The sequence below is a fragment of the Cynocephalus volans genome, chromosome 1, assembly GCF_027409185.1.
Source record: "Cynocephalus volans isolate mCynVol1 chromosome 1, mCynVol1.pri, whole genome shotgun sequence".
Classification (NCBI taxonomy): domain Eukaryota; kingdom Metazoa; phylum Chordata; class Mammalia; order Dermoptera; family Cynocephalidae; genus Cynocephalus; species Cynocephalus volans.
Window position 1 is genome coordinate 28,375,137 of NC_084460.1, and position 24,090 is coordinate 28,399,226.

Genomic DNA, 24,090 nt, shown 5'->3' on the forward strand with positions numbered 1-24,090 from the left:
TGGGAAATTGTGGGAGTGGCAGAGAAAGGCCCAGTCCAGGCATGGCCCAGTTGCTAGAGGCAGAAAACTCCCCAGGGGACAGAGGGGGTGACACTTGTGCTTGGTTTCTTCCACCCTCCCCTTCTCACAGGAGAGGGCTGCCCTCTCCTCAGCAACCCGGGCCTTATGCTATGCATAATTGCTGTAAGGGCACCCCCAGCCTAGGCTGAAGGGTGGGGGCCAGAGGCACCTGCAATAATCTCAGAGTAGAGGGGACCCTGGGACAAAGAGGGGGTAATAAAGTCATGTGGGGGGAAAAGGCTATTCTTCCATCTCCCTCTCACTCAAATCCCCAAATCCAACCAGACCTAATATGACCCTCTCCCTCCCCTCTTCCTGCCTGTCTCCATTGGGCTAAACCACCAAACTTGGAGGGGCCTCATATAAATACAGCCCCTAAGCCCCCTGGTTTTCCGAACCAGTCATAAAATAGCTGAAAGGGACCTGAACGATTCCCAGAGCCCCCTCTTATTTTCACCCCATGGAACCTATAGTTTGGGAGATGTGTTCTCCCAAACATGCCTCATTTCTTGAGGAATTCATTTTCCCACATTAAATTAAAAGCTGAGCTTCTGATTGCAGATAAATTCTGCCAAGGCTTCAAGTAAGTTTCTAGGGTTTTGGGGTGGGGGTATATCTATTCTGTTGGATTGCTTAATACAAAATTCTCAAAAGCACTTGTGGGTACCCATTCCTGCCTCCACAGACCCTCAGGGTCTGAGACCCCAATTTGGGAATCACTGACTTAATCATCCAGAATCCTATCTTACTGAAAGGAAGACCCAGGGACTGGATGTGGCCAGCCCAAGGTCAAACAGCAAGTTGGTGGCAGGGTGGCACCAGAACCCATGTCCTTTGGGAGTCCCACCAGAATATTGCCAACCCTGATCCCCACCCGCTCCACTTTTCCTCTGGACTCCAGGAACCACTAGCCATGCCTGAGGGCTCACTTCCCTCATCAGCACAATTCCAGGTGATTCTCCCGTCCACGTTCTCTCTTCCCTCCCTATTCAGACCTCACCTGTTCCCACGTCTGTTTCCCATTCCCAGTCCCACCTCCTAGTATTTACTACATCTGTGCCATCCCCAGTCCCCCCACCCCCACTTGCCCCTCTGTGCTTCCCCCAGAAAGGGGGGGGGGCCTAAGCTGGGGCTTCTGTACTGAGACTCTTTTGTACACCACAAACTTTTTGTATATTTTTAATTTTGCTGCGACATGAGATATTAAAAGTCATTTCAGTATGTGCTGCTTGTGTCCTATTGTTTTGGCTGTTCTGGGCCAGGGGGAGGAGATGAGTAGGGAGGGCTGGGGAGTACGGATATCACCTGCCACAGTCCCTGTGGCTCCTTTAAGAGACAAAAGCATTTGGCTGGGAGAGGGCAGCACATTACACAAAGTTCCCTGTTGATTGGACAGAGTCTCAATCAATCAAACAGATTTAGGGCCAAAAATTCTAGGGATTATTTCCAATCTCATTTTACAGATAAGGAAAAAAGACATGAGGGGATGGGGCATACTTGTCAGATCACAGAATGATTCCATGACAAAAAATCAGGACCCAAACTGAAGTTCCTAACTCCAGTAAAACAAATATTGTGTCCCTATGTGCCAAAGTTCTAGGCACAAGGAAAAAAGAAGATATAATACAGGCATAGCCCCTACCCTCAAGGAGCTTACATTCTAGGGAGTATTGCCTCTAAAAGTTTCCCTACCCCTAGGGTTACCACTCTAATCCAGTGGTTCTCAAACTTCAAAGTGCATCAGAATCACTTAGCAGGGAGGGAGCTTATTTTAAATGCAGATTTCTGGCTCCCTAACCAGGTGGTGGACAGAACATGCCTGGAAATCTGCATTTAGAGTTCTCCAGGGGATTCTGGAGCAAGGGGGTCTTAGGACCTCACTTTGAGGACCGCCACTTTAACACATCCTCCCACAGACCTAATCATGGCATTCCCTTGCTTTAGAACCTCCCATGGCTCTCTAGTACCAAACCCTTCTGTCTGACTGACTTTTCACAAACTGGGCCCATCTTTCTGGATGACATCATGCCTGTTACTCCAAAGGCTGCTGCAACCATCTTGCTAGTTGCATACGTCTGCTCGAACTGCCATAACAAAATGCCATAGATCAGGTGGCTTAAACATCAGTTTATTTTCTCAAAGTTCTGGAGACTGGAAGTCTGAAACCAGAATACTGGCGAGGTCGGGTTCTGGTGAGGGCTCTTTCCTTGGTTTGCAGATGGCCGCCTTCTCCTTGTGTCTGCACATGGCCTTTCCTCTATGCAAGAACACATCTGGTGTTCCTGTGTGTGTCCACATTTCCTCTTCTTATAAAGACACCAGTGAGATTGGATTAGTGCCCTCCCCAAGAACCTCATTTTACCTTAATGACCTCTTCCCCCCTCCTTTGGCAACTAGCCAGTAGGGGGATCCAAACCCTTATCCTTGTTGTTATAACCCCTCACTCTAATGGATCTACCAGCCATCCCCTTAATGACCTCTTTAAAGGCCTGATGGAGTTTGGATGTATTGTCCTCCCAGAACTCACAGAAATCTGATCTCCAGTGTGGCAATTTGGGTCATGGGGGTGGATCCCTCATGAATGGATTAATGCTCTCCCTGGGGGAGGAGGGGTAATGAGTGAGATGTCGCTCTATCAGTTCCTGCGAGAGCTGGTTGTTTATAGGACCCTGGCACCTTCTTTCTCTCCTTCCTCCTTTCACCGTGTGATTTGCTTGTACCCGCTGGCTGCCTGCCGCTTTCCACCATGAGTAGAAGCAGCCTGAGGCCTGTGCCAGATGCAGCTGTCCCAGAATCGTAAGCCAAATAAACCTGTGTTCTTTATAAATCCACCCAGTCTCAGGTATTTCTGTTATAGCAACACAGAACTGACTAATACAAGGCCCTATCTCCAAATATCATTAGGTAGAGTACTGGGGATTAGGGCTTCAACATGTAAATGTCAGGGGAAGGGGAAGGAGACACAATTCAACCAATGACGCCAGTAAAGTAGAACATGTAAGGAATGTGATGCCATTGTTGAGCTGCTCAAGTAACCAGCCGTGAAAACACTTATTATTGGCCTTCTTGCCTTGAGAGATAATACATTTTCCTTCTTGTCTAAGCCACCTTTGGTCGGGTGGTCGGTTCCTTGCTGCCAGAAGCATCACAACTCAGTCACTATGTGTTTGTTCAAGCTGTTTCCTCTGCCTGGAGTTACCTCCCTTCCATCCACCCTTCAAGACTCTGCTTGAATTCCATGGGCTGGGGAATGGCTCCTGATTTGCCTTCCCCAAACAAGTCACTTGCCTTAAAATCCTTTGCTTATGTGTCTTTCTCTCTAGCCAGATCAGGGCGCGCATATGCATGGTCCACCTGCTGCCATGCTCCCCGCTCCTGCCCATGGCAGGCATTGATAATCAATCCCTTTTGCCTGCTGGGAGTAGATCTGGTTTTTATAATACTCTACACAGCAATCCAGGCAGCCCCTACCAATCAACTGTAGGTGGTTCAAAAGAGATGAATCCTATCTGCCACAACTGCTAAGTCTTTGCGAGCACGGACTTTGTTTTGCTTTGCTTGATTCTCAAGCTAATTTTAATAATATATGTAATCATTGTATGCTTCTGTTCCCATTTAATCTTAGCCTTCTGAGGCAGGAACCATCATTATCCTGCTTTTGATACACGAGGACTCTGAGGCTCTGAGAGATGAGGTAACTTGTTCAAGTTCATACATACTTGAATGTAGGTCCACCTGTCTCCAACCATTTCCACTGACATTTACTAAGTGTTTCATCTGTTCTTGACTCTGGGGTGGGCACTACAGGGAATACAGAGAGAGTTTTCTATTTCTAGTGGCATTCAAAACACTTACTGTCCTTTCTAAGATTCCCAAGAGTTCAGTAATGTTTGGAGTAAGTCTGGGAATAATATAAGGTCCCATTTTATACATAGGGAAACTGAGGCCCAGAGAGAGGAAAAGGCTGGCAAATGCCAGTCATGGAGAGCAAGAGACCACCTTTCCTGCCCTGCTGCCACTCGAGGGTGGGAATTCTGGACTGGCTTAAGGGGTTCAGTGGGAGTTTTGATGTCCAGAACAGGGTCAGGGATTGGCTCACACACCCTGGCCTCTTCCTTTGGCCTGGCAAGCTGAGCGGAGATCTCACTTCCTGCTCCTGGGAGGTGCCTGGCAGGATGTAGGAGAGCAGGAGGGAGTGGCTGTGGGAGCCAGCACTAAGCAGTCTGGGCCATTACACCTCCCAGGGAGGGAGAGAAAGGAGAACTGCTGGTGGCAGGGAGTCTCCTGCAGCTCTCACACCCAGATGCAACAAGGAGCTCTGACCCTCCCTCCAACCACACTGACCTAGCACACCCAGGCTTTCAAAAAAAGCTTTCAGAACAATCCAGTGCACTAGCACCTGCACTTTACCTTTTTTTTTTTTTTTTTTTACTTTACAATTTTCTACTGCCTTCTCATCCATGGCCTTGTATCTTTCTTGCCATACCTCTGACTAGCAGGACAGAGCTTTGGGGTTAATTGTTCCCACTGGAAAGGTAAGGAAGCTGAAGCCAAGAGAGGTTACAATAAGCAACCTGTCCTGGGTCCTACAGCAAGTCAGTTGCAGAGCATGGGCCTCCAGAACCCAAGTGTCATGGGGATGTGGATGGCCCACGCAGAACCTTCCCAACAGTCCCTGGTGGGGCGTGCAGAGTGCATAGGGCCTAGAGATAAGGAACACTAGGCTTCAGATCCAGACCAGCCAGAAATCCCAGGTCTTCTTATTCACTTTGTGACCTCCTCGAGCCAGGCTCTGCACTTCAGTTCAGTTTTTAAAATCTGTATAACAGGTGTGATAATGGTACCTCAACAGTGTGAGGAATAAGTGAGATGAAATTTGTAAAGGGCTCAGCACAGATCCATGAAGGGGGCCTTGCCTCCCTAATATTCTCCCAAGAGACAGTAAAACAACCCAGGACCCATAGACTGGTAAATATTTAATATTTATTAAGCACTTAATATGTGCCAAGAGCTCTTCTAAGTACATTTAATCCTTACAAGTTCACTATGAGGTCAAATTAGTGTTATGCCCATTTTATACATTGGAAAACTGAGGCATGGGTGGTCAAGGTTACAACCCTACTAAGTGGCAAAGCATGAATGAAACTCAGGCAGCCTGTCTCCAAAGCCCACGCACACTGCCACCCTTAATAGCAATGATTAACATTTTTAAATCATCACTTGCTTGGACACAGTATTGCGTAGTTTATGAAGCATGCTCCACCCCCTCTTTCATTCATTTCTCACTACAGTAGCCCAGGGAGGGAAGCAATGTTTACTCCCAATTTATAGAGGGGAGGGGGAAACAGGCTCTGAAAGTGGGGACTGACTTGCCTGGTCAAGGTCACACAGCTAGTCAGAGACAGAAGTAGCGCTGGAACTTGGGATTTTCTAGATTTGGACTCCATATTTGGGGTACCCTTCCCTGGCCTTACCCAACTCCCAAGCCCCCCTGATAGCATGACTCTGACTGGGGGCCTTGTCTCCCCAGGTCACTTACTCTGCCTGGGCTTCCACCCTTCAGCTGTAGGGTCCCAAGACTGTGTCCTCCACGCCCCCATTCACCCCCACCCCCCCACCACTATCAGATGGGAGGGGCAGGAACTCCAGGGCTGGTGGAGTTTCCGATCAGGCAGGAAAAAAGAACAAAGGAACAAGGGGTGGGGGTGGCCAGGAGAGTGGCAGGAGTAGAGGGAATGCTTCACCATGGAATATGAAGTCAAGAAAGGGAAGAAGGTAGGTGGGAGTTTGGGAGAAACTGGGAAGGGGGGAAGCCTGGGGTGCAAGGCGGGGGACAGCAAGTGGCATAAGTGGGGCTTTTCTTCTCATTTGGAGGGACCTTCCTTCCCACCCTTGCACAGCCAGACATTTGGGTTCTAACCTGTTTCTCTACTCTCAGTGGCCTCTGTCATCCCTGGAATGGACAGACAGACAGGGACCTTCCCGGGAAACCTGGCAAGACAGACTTAGTTTGGGAGATATTCCAAACCTGCTTCCCTGGTGTCCCTGGTGGTTCCTTCCTGCAGTTTCTCACACAGAAGGATAGTCACCCAGCAGACTCACTCCCCTGCTCCCCACTGTCCCAGACAGAAGGACCCCAGCCAGGGCAATTCTATGCTAGGTGGCTGCCTATCCAGGCTTGGGTCTCCCACCTGCTCCCCTGCTGTGTCCAACCTACCCCTGCCCCCACCCCATCTTTATACAAGGGCCCACTGCTAAGGCCTCAGCCCAGGAGTCACTTCCCAACCCCTACCCCGACCCCGCACCCCGATTGTCACCCCTTCCTGACTCTGAGAAGTTTTGTAATCTACTTCTCTGGGCATCTTACCTGGTAGTCTTTGGGGTTCAGGGAGGTCCACAGATTCCACCTCCCACCCCACCCTCATCCTCACGCAGCCCTCTTCCCCCGGAAAACATGGTTCAGAGCTGTTCTAAAAGGTACCCACATGAATCATGGAGGGCTCAGAAAGGAGCCAAGACACATGCGCACGTTCTCTCTTGGTTTGTTCTTTTGATAGCTATTTATTGGGCACCTATTATGTGCCCGGCACCGTGCCTGGTGCTGGGATGATGCAGTGATAAGCAAAGTCAGACAAGGTCCCTACTCCCTCCCTGAAGCTCACAGTCTAGTGGGAGAAGCAACTATTAATTTTTTTAAAAGGCAATGAGCGAATTAATGTAAAATTGCATAGAAGTCCCCATAATCAGTGCCGGGAGACAGAATATTAGGGTACCCAGCCCTAGGCTGGTCAGTTTGAGCTGACAGGTGAGAGGAAAGGAGGAAGGGAAGATTGTTTTGGGCAGAGGAACAGAATGTGCAAAAACCCTGTGGTGGAAAGGAGTGTAGTAAGTAGGAAGGACTGAAAGATGGCCCTGTAGCTGGAGGGGGAGTGTGGGGTAAGAAGAGGCTGGAGAGGTAGGCAGGGCTGGACCACTCAGGGTCACAAAGCATTTACCCCCACCCCAACCCCTACACACTCATATACACAGGATAAAGTCCCAGTTCCATAGCTGGTATTCAAGGTCTCCGTGACATGGTCATCTCATAATACAGCCACAACAGACTGATTGCACATGGTTTCTCCAGGCACATCGTTATCCAGTCTTTGAGGTCTCCAGGATTTTGCACATACTGTGCCCTCTGCTTGGCATGCCTTCTCCCAGATAGTTTGCTCTCATTTCTCAGAGCTTCCACATACCCCATCCAGGCTCCAAGATATTGGTCCTAAAACCTGAGCTGAGCATGCAGCAGAATCACCTGGAGGGCTTATTAAAACCCAGATTACTGGGTCTTACCCCCAGTTTCTGATCCATTAGGTCTGGGATGGGGCTCGAGAATTTGCATCTCTACCAAGCTCCCCTGTGATGCTGATGCTGCTGGTTGCGGGGCCACACTTTGAGAACCACTCATTTAGATCCTGGATACCCAAACTGTGGTGTGCAGTCCACTAGCACCAGCATCAGCTGGGAGCTCGTTAGAAATGCCCAACCTAGCCCTAATGAATCAGAACTAGTGGGCACAGTAAGGTTTGCGACTCACTAGTTTAGGTCATTTATCACAAGCCCGGCAGGCAAGGATGGGGTCCAGTTCTCCACTGAATCCCCAGCCCCCAGCACAGGATCCCACCATACAAATATGAATAAATGTTTACTGGATGAGTGAGGGAATGAAGACATGCATTTATGGACTTGTGTATTGTCTGTTTACCTGAACTAGAATATGAGCTCCTTGAGGGCAGGGGTATTGTCTTGTTCACACTCATTTTGTGGGAGTTAAATAATTACACCGCATATTCTACTTAGTGGTTTTCAGCTGAGCTGCTCATTGAAATGATCTAAAAATCCTGATGACAGGGTCTCAGTTCTAGGATTCTTGATTCTATTGGTCTGGGATGAAGCCTGGGTGTCTGGAGTTTTAGAAGCTCCCCAGGTAGTTCTAAAGTACAGCCAGGGTTACAAGCAATGCTCTGAAGGGTGGTTCTCACACTTGAGCAAGCATCAGAGTCACCTGGAGGGTTTATTCAAACCTAATTGCTGGCCCTACTCCCAGAGTTTCTTATTCAGTAGGTCCAGGATGGGGACCAAGAATCTGCATTTCTCTCAAGTTTCCATATAATAAGGCTGCTGGAGGCTGCAATGTGTGTGCTCTCCCAGGAGACACACATTGAGAACTGCTGCTCTAGAGTAATGCTCAGACTTTCCTCTGCAATTTAGATTCTGTTAGTCTGGGATGGGGCCCTGGAATTTGCACCTTTAATTTTGATCCAGGCCACTTTCAGGCAGGTGCCCCTGGATTATACTTAAATTTACTTATTCTACCCTGTTTCTTAAACCTGGTTGGCAGGGGCCACATCCCCACTTGGCTGTTTAAGATGGAGGTTTTGGACCTGGACTGCTCAGGGTGAACTATTGCTTCCACCACTACTAGTTAATGACCTTATCAGCTATTTCCCTCCCTGGGGCTTAGTTTCTCCATCTGTAAAATGGGAATTACAGGGGTACCACTTCTACAGAGTTTTTGTGAGAATTAAGTTAGTTAATGTAAGTAAAACAGTGAGCATGGAAAGCAAGTGCTCTATAAAGTCAGCCACTGTAATTAATGTTATTCTACCTGTCCTCCCCCAGGGTTTTGTATCCCCCATCCGAAGGCTAGTCTTCCCCAAGGCTGGGCGCCGGGCAGCCTTTCGGAGCAGCGTGAGTCGCCGGCCCCTGCACTCAATGCCCCTTTATCCCCCTGACTACCTTATCGACCCCCAGATTCTGCTGTGTGACTACCTGGAGAAAGAGGTCAAGGTGCGTGTGGGATGAGAAGGGGAGGGACAACCTTGGGGTGAGGAAGAGACCTTACCTGTTCTCCATACCAACCCCTGACCAGTCCTGTCTCACACAGGGGAAGCAGTGACACATGAGAAAGAGGTCTGGGTTCATGTCAGTCTCGACCCTGCCTTAGGCTGTGTACCCACAGCAAGTGACCTACACCTACTGAGCCTCAGTGTTCCCACCTCACCATGGGACTCAAACCTTACCCCCAGGGGAGAGTGGATGGGAGAGGGTTTGGTGCACAGAAAAGCCCTACCTACCCATGAGATTTTACTGCGGTGACCTTGTTGTCACTCAGTGTCCAGGTTAACAGCTAGCCACAAAGGACTTTGACAACTCAAGGGCTTTACTTCTATTTCGTGGACACCATGAAGGAGCAGTGGGAGATCCTCATTTTGCCAAGGAAAGTTGATATGGGGGTAGGGTTGTCAGATTTAGCAAACACAGGCCATCTTGTTCAATTTAAATATCAGATAAGCAATGAATACTGCTTTTTAGCATAAGTATATCCCAAGTATTGCATGGGACTAAAAGTACTAAAAACTTTTTTTTTTTTTTTAAAGATGACCGGTAAGGGGATTTTAACCCTTGATTTGATGTTGTCAGCACCACGCTCTCCCAAATGAGCAAATCAACCATCCCTATATAGGGATCCGAACCCATGGCCTTGGTGTTATCAGTACCACACTCTCCTGAGTGAGCCACGGGCCAGCCCTACTAAAAACTTTTTTTAAAAATTAGTTTATTAGTTGTCCGGCTGAAATTCCAATTGAATTGGCATCGTGTATTTTATCTGGCAACCCTATATGGAGGAAAAAACTAATAAATCCACTTAAAAATTGGGGACTAAAATTTCATAGAGACTAAAAAGAGAGAAGGTTGATTGGTGGAATTCACCTAGAAGAGTACAACTACAAATAATGGAAAAATTTCTTATATTGAATAACATTTAAGTGATAATGTTAAGTTATAACTTAGAATGAAGAATTAATTTATTGATTTAGGACATCTCTTTTCTGAGAAAATATAATATACGAATTTGATACGACATTCTTCCCTTTCCATTTGACTTCTGCAACAAGATCATCGAGAGGGCAAGTGATTTGCAGCCAGTATGAAATGATGCTGGGGTGAAGAGAGCCACTCAGGCCAGAGGAAATTCATAGGGGGTCAGTTCTTTCAAGCTATTACAGTGACTTCTGCTTCCCTGTGGAGCCCTATAAGGTTAAATGACTGTGTGTCAATGCGATCTAAGCTAGCAGTTGAGAGTGTGGGATCTGGTGTGTGGAACTCAGTTTTGCCCTTTCTAGCTCTATAATCCTGGGACAAGTCACACTGTGCCTTGGTTTTCCCATCCTTAGAGCAAGGATGAATGAGTGAATACATAAAAAGCACTCAGAACTGTGTCTGGCTTCTATTATGGGCTCAATAAAAGCTATTATCAGGTTATTAATTGAGCTATTTTTATCTCTGTATCGCACTGCATCAGTGAGGAGGCCAAGGTCCTCCAAGGCTTCAGGCTGACTTCTGTGTTCTTCTCCCACCCCATCTCCCATCCAGTTCCTGGGCCACCTCACCTGGGTGACTTCCTCACTGAACCCCTCCAGCCGGGACGAGCTCCTGCAGCTGCTGGACACGGCCAGGGTGAGGCTCTGGGGAGGGAGGAAGCAGGGTCTCTGTCGTCTGCTTCTCCTTCTCCTACCCACGGCCCTGGGGACTCAGGGGATCCGACTCACCCCGCAGCAGCTGAAGGAGCTGCCGCTGAAGACCACGGCGGAGCAGGACAGCATCCTGAGCCTGTCGGCTCGCTGCCTGCTGCTCACCTGGCGCGACAACGAGGAGCTCATCCTGCGGATCCCCACGCACGAGATCGCCGCCGCCTCCTACCTGCAGGACGACGCGCTGCACCTGCTAGTGCTTAAGACGGGTACAGCGGGCGGGAACTGGCCAGGGCAGGGCCAGGAGATGAGAAGGGAGAGAAAGGACCCAGGGTTTAGTCTTGGGAATGGGCGTGACTTGCGACAGGTGCAAGGCCTGAGGCTGGGTGAGGCGGTGATGGAAAAGGCCTGACCAAGCTACCCCGAGACAAGGCGCAGGCCGAAGAGGCCACATGCAAGAAGACGGAGCCTGAGGTTGAGGATGAAGGATGGGAGACCCGAAGTTAAAGGGCGTGGTGAAGGGAGCGTGACCACACCGCTCCGAGGCAAGGGTGGAGTCGCGAGCTCTGGGCGGGGTCTGGCCTAGGGGCGGGGCCAGTGGCCAAGGGGCGGAGCTTGTGGTTGAGGGCGCTTGAGTCTTCAGACCAGGCCAAATTAGGGGCGGGGCCTGGGGCCAGGGACGGGGTTGAGGAGAGTGAGGAAGTGGGAATCCGGGGGGGAGGGGGCGTGAAACCAGGTACAGGGTCCGAGTTAAGGGTGCGGAGGGAGGGGGCGACCTGACCACCACCCGCAGGTCAGAGGCAGGTCTGAGGCGAGGGCCGCGGGAGTGGGCTGGGCAGGTGGGAAGCGCCCCGCCACCTCCCGGAGGCCAGGGGTGGAGCCAAGACCGGGGTGGAGCCTGAGGCCGAGGTCCGGGCCCGAGAGTACGGACTCGGAGCGGGGCGGGAATGGCCGCACGACTTCCAGACCAGGGGTGGGGCCTGAGGCCAGGGGCGGCGGGGCCGGGCCCTCCAGCTGGCCTCGGGAGGGGTCTCTCAGCCCGGATCTTCTGCTGTTGACGGCCCCCCGGCCTCTCCTAGGTCTGGGCGTGGACCCGGTGCCCGCCGGCGTGGACGCCAGCCCCGGCGGCGCGGGGCGCGACCCGGGCCCGCCGGGCGCGGTGCCGGAGAAGCGGCGGGTGGGCACGGCGGAGCGGCGCCACACCATCTGCAGCCTGGACTGGCGGATGGCGTGGGGCGGGGGCGCGGGCGCCGAGGCCCGGGCCGGGGGCGGCGGCGGCGGCAGCCTGGAGCGCCAGCGCGCAGGGGCGCGGGCGTCGGGCAGCTGGGAGCGGCGGCAGACGTTCAGCGGCAGCTGGGAGCGGCGGCACTGCGGCGGCGGCGGCGGCGCGGGCAAGCCGGGCGGCAGCTGGGAGCGGAGGCAGGCGGGCGGCGGCGGCAGCTGGGAGCGGCGCCACCCGGGCTCCAATCCGCTCGACCCGCAGGACCCCAGCCCCGACGCCTACTGCAACCTGGTCATCCTGGCTGTGGCCAACAGGGTGAGCCCAAAGGGCACCCCGCGCACCAAAGCCCTGCCTCGGGGACGCGGCTCTGCACGCCCCGTCCCGCCCCACCCCTCCCCACCCCGCCCCACCCCATCCCATTCGCGAAGTTCCTGAGCGTTGCCCCTGCCTTTTCCCTTCTCCCTCCTTCGTCCTCACCCAGGACTTTCAGGTGTGCCTATGACTTCTAAACTGCAGCCTTGGACACCTCCAGGACACCTCCCTCTGGCTCCCCTCCCCCAGTAGGATGAAAACTCAGAATGGCCAAAACAGACTTGATCTAACCCCCTCCTCCAGCCCTGCTCCTTCTCCAATAGTGGCACCACTACAGTAACAATCACGACACCAATCATACCAGCGCAAATCGAGTGCCAACCCGTGCCAGACACAGGATAGCATTAACTCATTTAATTCTCACAACAACCCCTAAAGGCAAATATTACAACTCTCCCCATTCTATAGAGAAGGAAACAGATCCAGAGGTTAGATAACTTGTGCAAGGTCACACCGGAGGCAGGTGGTGATTTCATGATTTAAACCCAGGAAGTTCAGAGCCGGTATTCTTGGTAACTAAGGTAGTCACCCAAGGCAGAAGCCTTACCATTCTTGCCTTCCCTCCTCCTCGTGCTATCCTCCCATTCACCCTTGCTTATTTATGTGACAATGTTTATTGAGTGCCACCTATGTGCTAGGCACTGGGTTAGATGCTATGGATACAGAGGTAAACCAGACGTTTGGTGTCCTCCCTTAGGGAGCTTACAGTCTAGCAGATACCTTCAAGCCTTGAGCCTTCTAAGCTTTTCAGGGCCACTGATGCCCTCTGTATATAAACAGTGGTGAACAAAACAGGCACGGTGCCTGTCTAGAGGGAGAGTAAAAGACACCATAGCTGACTCCCTCCCCTTGCAACACTTTCTCACTTGGCTTCCAATTCGACACATTGTCTTGGCTTTCCCTGGTTCCTTCTCAGGAGCTGGTTCCTCTTATCTCCAGCCTCTTAAAGTTGGAGTACTGGGCTTATTAATCCATGGTCGTCCTTTCTCCTTTATCTCCACTCATTTCTAGGTGATTTCTAGTCTCATGGCTTTTAAAACACTTAGAACTCCCCAAATCCTGTCTCTCACCAAATTTCCACTCAACCTCTCCATGCAAAGATCTAATGATCATCTCAAACCTAACATGTCCAAAGCTGAGCTCCCAGTCTTCTCCCTCAAACTTGCTACTCACTTGGTCTCCCCGACTCAGTAAATGGCAGCTCTGTCCTTCTGTTGCTCAGGCCAAAACCTTGATGTTATCCTTGGCTCTCCTGTCTCTGTTTCTCTCTCTCTCTCACACACACCCCATATCCACTCTGTCAATAAGTCATGTGGGTCCTTATTTTTTAAATATAACCAAAGCCCATCCACTTCTCCCCATCTGCCATTGTCCCCACCCAGGCCTATGCCCTACCTTCTCTCATCTGGATCATGTAGTCACCCCCTCACTGGTTCAGCCCTTGCTTACAGTCTCTTCCCAACACAGAGCGGTCCTGTTAACACATAAGTCACATTGTGTCACTCCTCCAAATCTCCCAATGGCTCCTCATTTCACTCAGAGTAAAAGCTGTCATCCTTACAATTGCTTACAAGGCCATCCATGCTCAGCCACCAACCCCATTCCCTCTCTGGCCTCATCTCTGTCTACACTCCCCCTTTATGCACTCCACTCTGGCCAGGCTGACCTCCTTGAGAAGTACAAGAAACCTGTGTGTTCTGGGTGGTTCAGTGTGGTACCCCCAGCATCTAGAACAGTGCCTGGTACATAATAGATGCTCAATAAACATTTGTTTAATGAATGGATTAATTAATGCATGATATATTGTTATACATTGCCGTGGGGACTGAGGAGAAAAGCTGGTTTCAGTGAATGGGGGAGATCCATTTTCAATACAGAAAGTGAGTTTGTGCTGTTTAAATTGAAAGGTGAAGGAGAGGGAGGAGTCAGAGTGAAGAGCCTGGAAGGGGGATACCAGACAGAGACAACAGTGTGCCTTGTTTATCCCTCTGGACTGTGAGGGCTTTAGGGTACAGAGCCTGGCACAGTGCCTGACATGCAGTAGGATTAAATGAGAATTTGTGGGATGAGTAAATAAACAAAGAGTTGCTTTCCAGGGGTGTCTGAGCCTCTGGCCTCCTATCTGAGGCATCATGGTCCCAAAGAGGATAGAGGAGTTAGAGTCAAGAAACCTGGGTACCAGTGTTAACTAATGCCATGCACCTGCTGTGTGAGCCTTGGCAAGTCACTTAATCATTCTCAGCCTCAATGTCTTTAACTATAAAATAAGGGTCCTCTCTGCCCTGTCCATTTTGTAGCATCATTGTAAGGATCGATCTTGGTTTAATGATTAGTACACCCCCATTATCTCAAAATGCCTATCCTGAGTTACATTTTAATTTACACCTTGGGCTTTTTTAGAGACACAAAATAGGAAATAGCTTCATGAGGATGGTCTCTTCATCAGTTATTGTCTTTCTGTGTAAATTAAAGAGGTAAATTCCTCTTCAAATTTGCAATCTCAAAAAAGTTTCACTGGAGAACTTAAACTCCTTCCTTCTATAAGACATTGAACTTTATGTATTCATACTTTTTCCATTTTTGCACTGGGTGCCAGGAACCTCAGATTTAAGTATGGCATCCAGCAGTAGTAATTATGTTGAGCCTAACATTTTGAAACTCTTAATTATTCCTCATCCTACTAGGTATTAGGAGACCTCAGTTCTGGTTCTGGCTAATCACTTTTCTTCTCTGGGCCTCAGCTTCCATACCTGTATATTAAATTAAATTAAGGCTTATTTTAAATAAGCTTCAGGAGGGTCCATGAATCCCGCAGAAATCTGGGGTGCATTTTTTATGTCAGAGGAGTCAGAGTTGTCACTGGATTCCATAAAGGGGTCGCAAGATCCGGAGAGTGACCATATGATTTTGATTCGAAATGTCCTCAAAGTTGATTTAAAGAGGTCCATAGGTGTGTGTCTCTGTGAGCCTCCTCATACTGTGTTTGAGGAGGTAGGGGGTGTCCTGGTCATTGGTGAAGAACTGAGCTCTCTCTCCTCCTCCCTGGGCCAGGATGCCGCCGAGGAGTCCTGTGCGCTCATCTGTCAGGTCTTCCAGATCATCTATGGGGACCAGAGCATTGAGTGTGTGGACCGGGCCGGCTACCACTACATGTCCACACCCGAACGGCCATGGCTCTGCAGCCGCAGTGAGTACCCCAACTCCTGGCCTTTCCTCCTGTAAAATATCCTAAAAGGCCACCGGAGGGAGGGTACCCCAGGACTCAGGACTGATGAAGGCCTTTAGGGGTTCTGATCTCTACAATTACAGTGTACCCTAATATGTAGGTAAAATCAAATGTAGATTTTCATGATGACCTCAAACCTAGCTTCTTCAAAGATGTTCAGGTTGCCAATTCAGAACAAGCTCCTCAGAGTCAAACTTTTCTCTCTGTTGTTTTTGGTGTTCTTGATTGGAAGAGAACTAAACACATGTATTGTCTGCTTACTGAGTCACCAGTCCCACAAGGCTCCTAGGTCAAAACCAATATTTCTAGACTGGTCCTTGGATGCAATCAAGGGCTGGAATGAAAATGAGACTAAAACAGACAATATCGATCACCTGCTAAGCATGGTACCAATGTGCCAGATCTTTTTGATCCTCATAGCAACCTTGTCTGTCCTGTTTTCCACTGTATTGCCTGTGCCTAGCATGGGACTGGGTACATCACAGATGCTGAAGAGGTATTTTTTGAATGGATGAAACAACTCTCTGAAGCCTTATGATTCCAGTTTTATAGATGAGGACATTGAGGCTCAGAGTAGTCAATAAATTGCTCAAGATCACATGGCTGGTAAGTGGCAGAGTCAGGCTTCAAACCCAGGTCTATCTGATTCTAAAACTTCTATTTGCAATAACCTCACTCCCTGTGCTACCTTCAAGGCTACTAGATGAATTCCCTCAGCCACAGCCCTCTGCAGCGAGACCTGTTTGTGTAGTTCCAGCAACAGGGTGCTGGCTCTCTGCTGGAGGCCCTCCCATCTGTGGGAGCTGTGCCTGTTGGGAAGCTGGGGTAGTTCATCGACCCACACATGGATGATAGGCAAACAAATGAGATAATTCAACAAATATTTCAACAAATTCACTCGTTCAGCAAATACTTACTGAACACCTACTATGTGTTAGATCTAGGGCTAATTGCCAAGGTATACTGGTGAGCAAAACCAGATGTGGCCCTGCCTTCACAAAGCTTGCATCGCTGAGGCAGGCCAGCAGAAATTAAATAACTACACAAACAGATAACCACACACTGTGCTATGGGAACATATACTGAGGAACTGCTTCACCTGGGAAGTCAGGGTGAGGGAGTGACATTGAGTGAGCTGAGATCAGAAGAGTGAGGCCAGGGCCGGCCCGTGGCTCACTTGGGAGAGTGTGGTATTGAGAACACCAAGGCCATGGGTTCAGATCCCTATATAGGGATGGCCGGTTAGCTCACTTGGGAGAGCGAGGTGCTGACAACACCAAGGCAAGGGTTAAGATCCCCTTTCCGGTCATCTTTAAAAAAAAAAAAAAGAATAGTGAAGCCAGTCCCTGGATAAATGAGACAACAGGGCCAGGAAGAGAACAAGTTTTCTTGTAAGTGGTGCTTCTTTCCTCTGAATATTTTGAGTTCCTTCCCCCTCTCTGTCTCAGACAGATATAGTTTCCAAAACATTCCCTCACGGTTCCTTCATCTGCTATTTCCAAGGCCCCCATAAGGTAGGCAGGAAGGTGGGGAAGTTAAGAACCAGGCAAGGGGAAGGGAGTTGCCCAACATTGGCTGTGTTTTTTTGTTGGGGGGGGGACAGGCCTAGACCCCAGAGTAAGTCCAAGTTCAGAGCCTTGGGAACCAGGGATGCTGGTGCCTGCTTTGCTGCCTCTGACAGTCCCTCTGTCTGCTGTTCACAGGTGAGAGCTGCCACACGGATGGGACTTATGCCTATGATGCTGACTTCAGCTGCTGCAGCTCCTTGTGGGTACCACCAGTGTTGGGGACACCGCTTTTGCTCCCCCACTCCTGCACAAGCAGGGTAACTCCTCCAGAGAGGGTAGGGGAAAGTGACCCAATCTCAAGACACTGGGCCTTGAGGGTTGGAGAGCCCCAAGCTCTGGCAGGCTTGCAAGATCCAGACCCCCAAGAGGCCCAGGGGAACACCAGAACCCAGACCTGGATCCAGATAGGCCTGCGGTTCTCTCCCAGTCATCCAGGCCCAGGGGCCTCCAGAGTCCAAAATCACAGCTAATGTCAAAGAATAAGTTTGGTTTACTTTAGTTTTGGCTCCATGTAATAGAAAACCCTTAAAAAGTGTAGCTTAATGGGCCGACCCCTTGGGCGCACTTGGGAGAGTGCGGCACTGGGAGCGCAGCGACGCTCCCACCGCGGGTTCGGATCCTACACAGAAATGGCCGGTGTGCTCACTGGCTGAGTACCGGTCACGAAAAAGACCAAAAAAAAAAAAAAAGTGTAGCTTAAACAGGACAGAGCTTTTTTTCTTGCCTCTTACATAAAATAGAGCAGGAATTCAGGGCCTCATGGTCATCAGGGGCCCAGGCTTCTTTTTCCTGTCCCACCCTCCTCAGCACTTGCTTCCATTGTCAAGATTTTCTCATGGACCAAGATGTGGCAGTAGCTCCAGCCATCACAGTAGCATGCCAGGGAGCTCTTTAAAGAGCTTTGCCAGAATCTCCACGCAATGACTTCTGCTTATATCTCATTGGTTAGAGCATGGCCACATGGCCATAACTAGCTGCAAGCAAGGCTGGAAAATTAAGGATCAAAGCCAATGTCAGTTGGGAACATTGCACAGGGTTCTATTTAGGGTGGCTAATCATTTTCTCAGCAATGAGGGTTTCCCAGCATATGGGATTCTCAGTGCTAAAGCCAAGAAAGTTTTGGGCAAACCAGTATGAATTGATCACCCTAGTAATGTTACCACGGACTCTGGGTTGGCAGATAGCAGTCTCTGCTAGTGATATGTGTCCTGCCCTTTTTTTTTTTTTTCCTTTCCTTTTTAGTGACAATAGATTTGCCTTTCTAATACAGTGTGCCCTTAGGCTAGTCCTTAGACAACCTGATATGTGCTGGAGAGATGAAAATCATGATAATGACTAACATTTATTGAGCTTGCTCTGTGCCAAGTGCTGTTCTCTAAAGCACTTTTTTATTTTTTGTCAACATAGCAACATTACAGTGGCTACTGTTTATTACTTAAAGTCCATGACTCTAAGTGCTTTACAAATATTAACTCCTCTAAATCTCACAATGACAACAATTTTTATCATCCCATTTTATAGATGGAAAAACTGATGAATAGAAAAATTAAGTTTAATTTCCCAAGGTCAAGGAGCTAGTAAGTTGTAGGACTGGAATTTGAACTCAAGCAGGTTGGCTTCTGAGTCCACACCCTTAACCATGAAGCTACACTGCTTCTCTGTAGGTAATAATGGAAGATGGTTCTGGATCAATTTGGAGATCAGGAGCCAGGGGCCCAAGGTTGAATTTTTATTGGGCTTTTTGTGTATGTGTGTGTGGCTGGCTGGTAATGGGATCTATTAGGCAATATTTATTGAGTACCTTCTATGTGCCAGGCACTGTGCTGTGTGCTGGGAATACAGCAGGAAACAAGACAGAGCAAAAAGAAAAAAAAAAAAAAAAGACAGCAAGACACATGTCTGGCACATAGTAGGTACTCAACAAATGAAGAAAACCAAGGCCCCTGCTCTTGCCAAGTTTATAATTTAGCACAGGAGGTAAAGAAACCACTATTTAATAGTAATACGCACTAAGAGAAGCTTAGCGTGCTGCAAGAGAGGCTGAGGGGGGACCCTGTCTCATCTGGGGAATCAGAAGGGCCTCTCAGAAGTGATGACATTTGAACCAAGACCTGGAGGATGAAAAGGCATTTCACGAGAGGGAATGGCAAGTTCAAGGACTCTAAACAGGGTAAGGCTTGGTGCATTTGAGGAGCAGGCAGGAGGCCACTGTGGCTACAACAGAGGCTGTGAGGGACAGAGTGGTTGGAGAGGATGTTTGGTGGGGTATCTGGAAAGTTCTTTCATGTCATGGGTAGACTACAGAGTTAGTGAGTACGTTTGACGGAGAGTCTAACCCAGCCTGGGGGGATCAGGGAACACTTTCCTGAGGAGGTGATTTAGGATTGAATGATAAGAGTTAGCTGAACAAAAGGTAGGGGAGAGAGGCATTCCAGGGGAGGGACAGCATGTGCAAAGGCCCAGAGGTGAGGAGGTACTTGGAGTAGCGGAGGAAAAGGAGAAGGCAGGGTGGCTGGAGCACAAAGAGCACAGTGGGAGTCAAGGCTTGAGAGGTGGCCAGGGGCCAGATCATGCCAGGCCTTGGAGGCCAAAATGGAGTCTGGAGGAGGCCTAGGCCCAGAGCATCCATAGCTGTGCCTGCCCTCCTTCAGCCTGCTCCAGGGAGAAGAGCTGGAGGGAGGCGACTCAAGGCCCCTTTTCTCTTATCCCTACAGCAATGGCTCCCAGGACACTTTTGAAGCTTGTTATAGTGGCACGTCCACACCCTCTTTCCATGGCTCCCACTGCAGCAGCAGCGACCACAGCGGCCTGGGCCTTGAGCAGTTACAGGATTACATGATCACGGTGAGGTGGCCATGGGGACAGCACCAGCAAAGGCCTGGGGGCTGGAATAAACATGGGGTATCTCAGGAATTGTGCATAGGCCTGGACAAAACTGCAGCATATGATCAGGGCAGGAGGTGAGGTTAGGAGAACAAACTGAAGCTGGCTGTGAAAGGCATTAACTAATGTCAGCTAGCATTAATTGAGTGCTTGCTGTATACCAGGTACTGTCTAAGCACCTTTTGTGCATCATTTCTTTTCATCCTTTCAACAAGCCCAAGAGGGAGATGCCATCATTATCCTCAATTTGTAGGTAAGAAAAGCAGGGGTCAGGGGGCTCATCACCTACCCAAGATCACAGAACTGACCAATGAAGGGGCCAGAATTTGAAGTCAGACAGCTTGAGTCCACATCCCATTCTTAGCCCAAGGGATCTGGATGTCCCCCGCGTAGGCTGTGAAGGAGTTTTCAGAGGAAAGTTTTCATGCCCTTAAAGGGGGCTCTGGAGCTTTTAGGCAGGGGTTGGGTGGGGTTGCATTCTGGAATTGATCTTGAATGGTGTTCCTGCACAGTTGCGGAGTAAGCTGGGGCCCCCTGAGATCCAGCAGTTTGCGCTGCTGCTGCGAGAGTACCGGCTGGGGCTGCCCATCCAGGACTATTGTGCAGGCCTGCTGAAACTCTATGGAGACAGGCGCAAGTTCCTCCTCCTCGGTGAGCCCCCTTACTCAGCCCCCAGGGGTTGGCTAAGGCCCCTACTTGGTCCATGCCATTCCCAGTCAGGCACCAGGTTGGAAGTGTTTTACCATGAGATCCAAGGAGCAGATGAGGAGACCAAGGTGCAGAGGAGGGAAAGGACGTGTAACAGAACCAGGAAACACAGCTATTAAGAAGCATGGATGTAGCCATGCTGGAAGAGGGAATGATTCTTCCCATCTTACCCTGTGAGGAAGCTGAGGCTCAGAGAGGCTAAGGAACTTGCCCAAGGTTACACAGCTAGTCAGGAGGGCTAATAACAACAGGAATAACGACACTAATAAGCTAACGTGTGTTTGGCAGTTACCATGTGCCAAGCATCATCTCATTGAATGCCTCCAGTTCTGGGAAGTAGATACTATTATTTGTCCCTATTTTGTAAATGGGGAAACTGAGGCTCAGAGGAGGAAAGTAAAGTGCAGAAGTCACACAGCTAGTAAGTAGGGACAGAAGTAAAATGAACTAATGTTTATGGGCGCTCAGTATGTGCTAAGTACCTTGTTATTTAACCCTCAGAGCCCTACCGGGAGTACAAGTGCGATTATCTCAGTTTTACAGGTGAGGAAGGTGAGGCTCAGAGTAGTTATTTAATGAAGGTCACGCAGCAAATAAATGGGAATATAACAGTTGTAATAATAATAATCAAAGATGTAGTGAGCATTTCCTGGGTGCTGAGTACTGTGTCATTATTCGCTGGCCCAGGGAGAAACTCGGACAAGGCCACGCAGCCAGGGAGTGGCAGAGTGGGGATTTGAACTCCCATCTCCAGAGAGGGCGATTCCTCTGTGGGAGGGGAAGGGGCTGAGCCCAGGGAATCACCCTGCCCGCTGCCCTCAGGGATGCGGCCCTTCATCCCGGACCAGGACATCGGCTACTTCGAGGGCTTCCTGGAGGGCGTGGGCATCCGCGAGGGCGGCATCCTCACCGACAGCTTCGGCCGCATCAAGCGCAGCATGAGCTCCACGTCTGCGTCGGCCGTGCGCAGCTACGACGGCGCGGCGCAGCGGCCCGAGGCGCAGGCCTTCCACCGGCTGCTGGCCGACATCACGCACGACATCGAGGCGCTGGCCCCCGACGACGACGACTCCCGGGACGGGAGCGACGCAGCCGAAGACAACTACTTGTAGCCAGCGCCCGTGAAGAGGGCGTGGAAGAGGGGGGGCGGCAGCCCGCCCCTGAGTCCCACTCACCCTTGCTTGTGGGACCCCATCCTCAGGGACCCCTCCTCACCCCCTGGCCAGGCGTCTCCACCCAGGTCCCCGTCCCTGCTCTTGGGGCTCCGGTCCCTGCAGTACCGAGAATGTCCTGCAGGGGGCGAGCGAAGCCGTAACCTAAACCCTTGGGCAGTCGCCCGGCGCTCGGCAGTGCTCTTGACCAGCCCGGGGATGGGCGGGGGACCTACTTCGTTCCAGTATCCCTGAAGGTTCGGCCCCAGGATGCCCGCTTCTCTGCAGCTTTCTAGAGGCCCACGGAGGGATGAAGAGTGGGCTCCACCTGCTGGTAGACTGAGGAAAGAACTTCCGGAGCCCAGAGACTGTTCATCCTACTTTAGAGGTTGGGAAACTGAGGTTCAAAAAGAGGGGAAGGAACTTGAGGGAATCTCCTGATTCAATTCAGATATGACCTCAAACTGACCATACTAAAAAGTGGGAAGGGTCTTTTTAAGGCTGTAAATGGCAGGGTCTCCCCTCCCTTGGTGGCAGAAATTGCATCAACGTGGAGTAGAGGTTTTTCTTCACTGAGGGTTGACTCGGGTGGGTGATCTGGGTCCCAGTGCTGACCCTAAGACTCTGACCGAGTTGCTTATTTCGATCTTGGATTTGGAGCCAGATTTGGATTTGGGATGTTGGATTTGGAGCCAGTAGAGCTGGGGCCCATGTCTGGTTAGTGTCCTAGCCTCTCTGTGCCTCTGTTTCCTCGTCTGCCCAGTGAGGGCAGCTCCACAACCTCGCAGGGTCGTCATGGGGATTAATGAAGGTCAAGACCTTACTGCTGGGTCTAGCATATGATAATCACTTAGTAAATGCTTTTCCATTCCACACTGAACACTTTCTCAGTTTACCTGTCTTACCTGGCAACAATGGATTGGAAACAGGTGGGATGAGGGTTTTTTTTGTTTTTTGCAGCTGGCGGATAAGGGGATCTGAACCCCGACCTTGGTGTTAGAACACCGCGCTGTAACAACTGAGCAAACCAGCCAGCCCTAGATGTTAAGAATACCCTCAGGGGCTCACAGTTTGGGAAGAAGAAACAGGGCTTGTCCCTCTCAGCTCTATTCCAGCCTGGCTCTGTGCTTGAGCCCCAAACAAGAAATACCCAAGACTCCACAGACAGCCATCTAGGGGTGTGGGGTGGTCAAAGAAATCTGAAGGCAAGGTTGAAAAGATAGACAAGTCAGAACAAGGACAGCACTCGCACAGCCTCAGAAAAGGCTTAGAGGCTAAAAGGAACAAAGCGTGAGAGGCGGCTAGAGACTGGCATAGAAAAACTAAAACGTATTCGTAAAACTTTACAAAGCCTTCCATGGCCAGACATGTACTTACCATGAGGTTAGTACTGTTATCACCAGTTTTCAACTAATATTGTTATTAGGACTTCAGGTCTAGAGAGTTTCATGATTCATAATCAGTTTGTGGCAAATGATCATCCTATTATCACTGTTCCACGCAAGACCCTTCTGATGCTTTATCCACCCTCCACCCCACTCCTATCCATGCGTTCCCCACACCCCTGCCCCCTCCCCACCATGAGCAGCCATCCCAACATGCTGATAAATGTCCCTGGACATAAGATACAAAATGCTCTGTGTGCATATTTACGCTGCATGAATGGTATTGTATGAGAATCTCATTCTGTTGCTTCCTTTATTCTCTCCATAATATTTTTAAGGTTTACTCATATTGCTGTGGGGAAATGTAGTTTATTGCATCCAACTGCTGCAAAATATTCTAAGCTGAGCTACCACTGTTTTATTTATCCTTTAACCCGGCAATGGACACCCAAGTTGCTTCCAACTCACTCTAACCACAACCAACACTGTGATGAACATCTTGGTACATGACTTTCATGGGTCTATGTGAAAATTTCTTTGGGCTCTATATCCAGGAATGGACTTACTAGATCACAGAGCATATACATTTTAAATTTCACTAAATTCTTCCAGAATGGCTTCCATCGGCAGCATATGAAGGATGCTATTTCCCCATGTCTTCATCAGCTTTTACATTGTCTGACTTTGTAATTTTTGCCAATTGGTTTGGGTGCAAGGTGGCATCTCACTGTTTTAATTTGCATTTCTCTGTTAATCCTGAGATTTTGAACCTCCTTCTATAATTGTCATTCATTTGGGCTCTTCCCCTTCTGTGAATTGCTTGTTCATATCTTTTGCTCATTTTCTATTCAGTTTCTTGTCTTTTTCTTGTTAATTCACAAAAGTAGATTACCAATTTTAGATATTAATCCCTTGTTAGATATTGATGTTCCAAATATCTTCTCCAAGTATGTTGCCTGTCTGTTAAGTTTATCTATGGCAGTGGCTCTCAAACTGTA

The 24,090-nt window shown here is 49.6% G+C and overlaps 1 protein-coding gene across 2 annotated transcripts; it reads left to right on the forward strand.

Moving 5' to 3' along the window:
- Nucleotides 1–5,781: 5,781 nt before the first annotated feature.
- Nucleotides 5,782–23,367, forward strand: CCM2L (CCM2 like scaffold protein). 2 transcript variants are annotated; one of them, XM_063103486.1, is made up of 10 exons: nt 5,782–5,835; nt 8,725–8,892; nt 10,480–10,563; nt 10,663–10,846; nt 11,657–12,114; nt 15,223–15,358; nt 17,101–17,164; nt 19,680–19,809; nt 20,361–20,499; nt 21,379–23,367. In XM_063103486.1, exons 1-10 carry the CDS (start codon nt 5,806–5,808, stop codon nt 21,666–21,668), a joined length of 1,683 nt encoding a protein of 560 aa, XP_062959556.1. In that variant the 5' UTR covers nt 5,782–5,805; the 3' UTR covers nt 21,669–23,367. The 2 variants fall into 2 exon arrangements, with proteins under 2 accessions (XP_062959556.1, XP_062959563.1); XM_063103493.1 differs by lacking the exons at nt 17,101–17,164; nt 21,379–23,367 and having other exon boundaries at nt 20,361–20,450.
- Nucleotides 23,368–24,090: the final 723 nt, after the last annotated feature.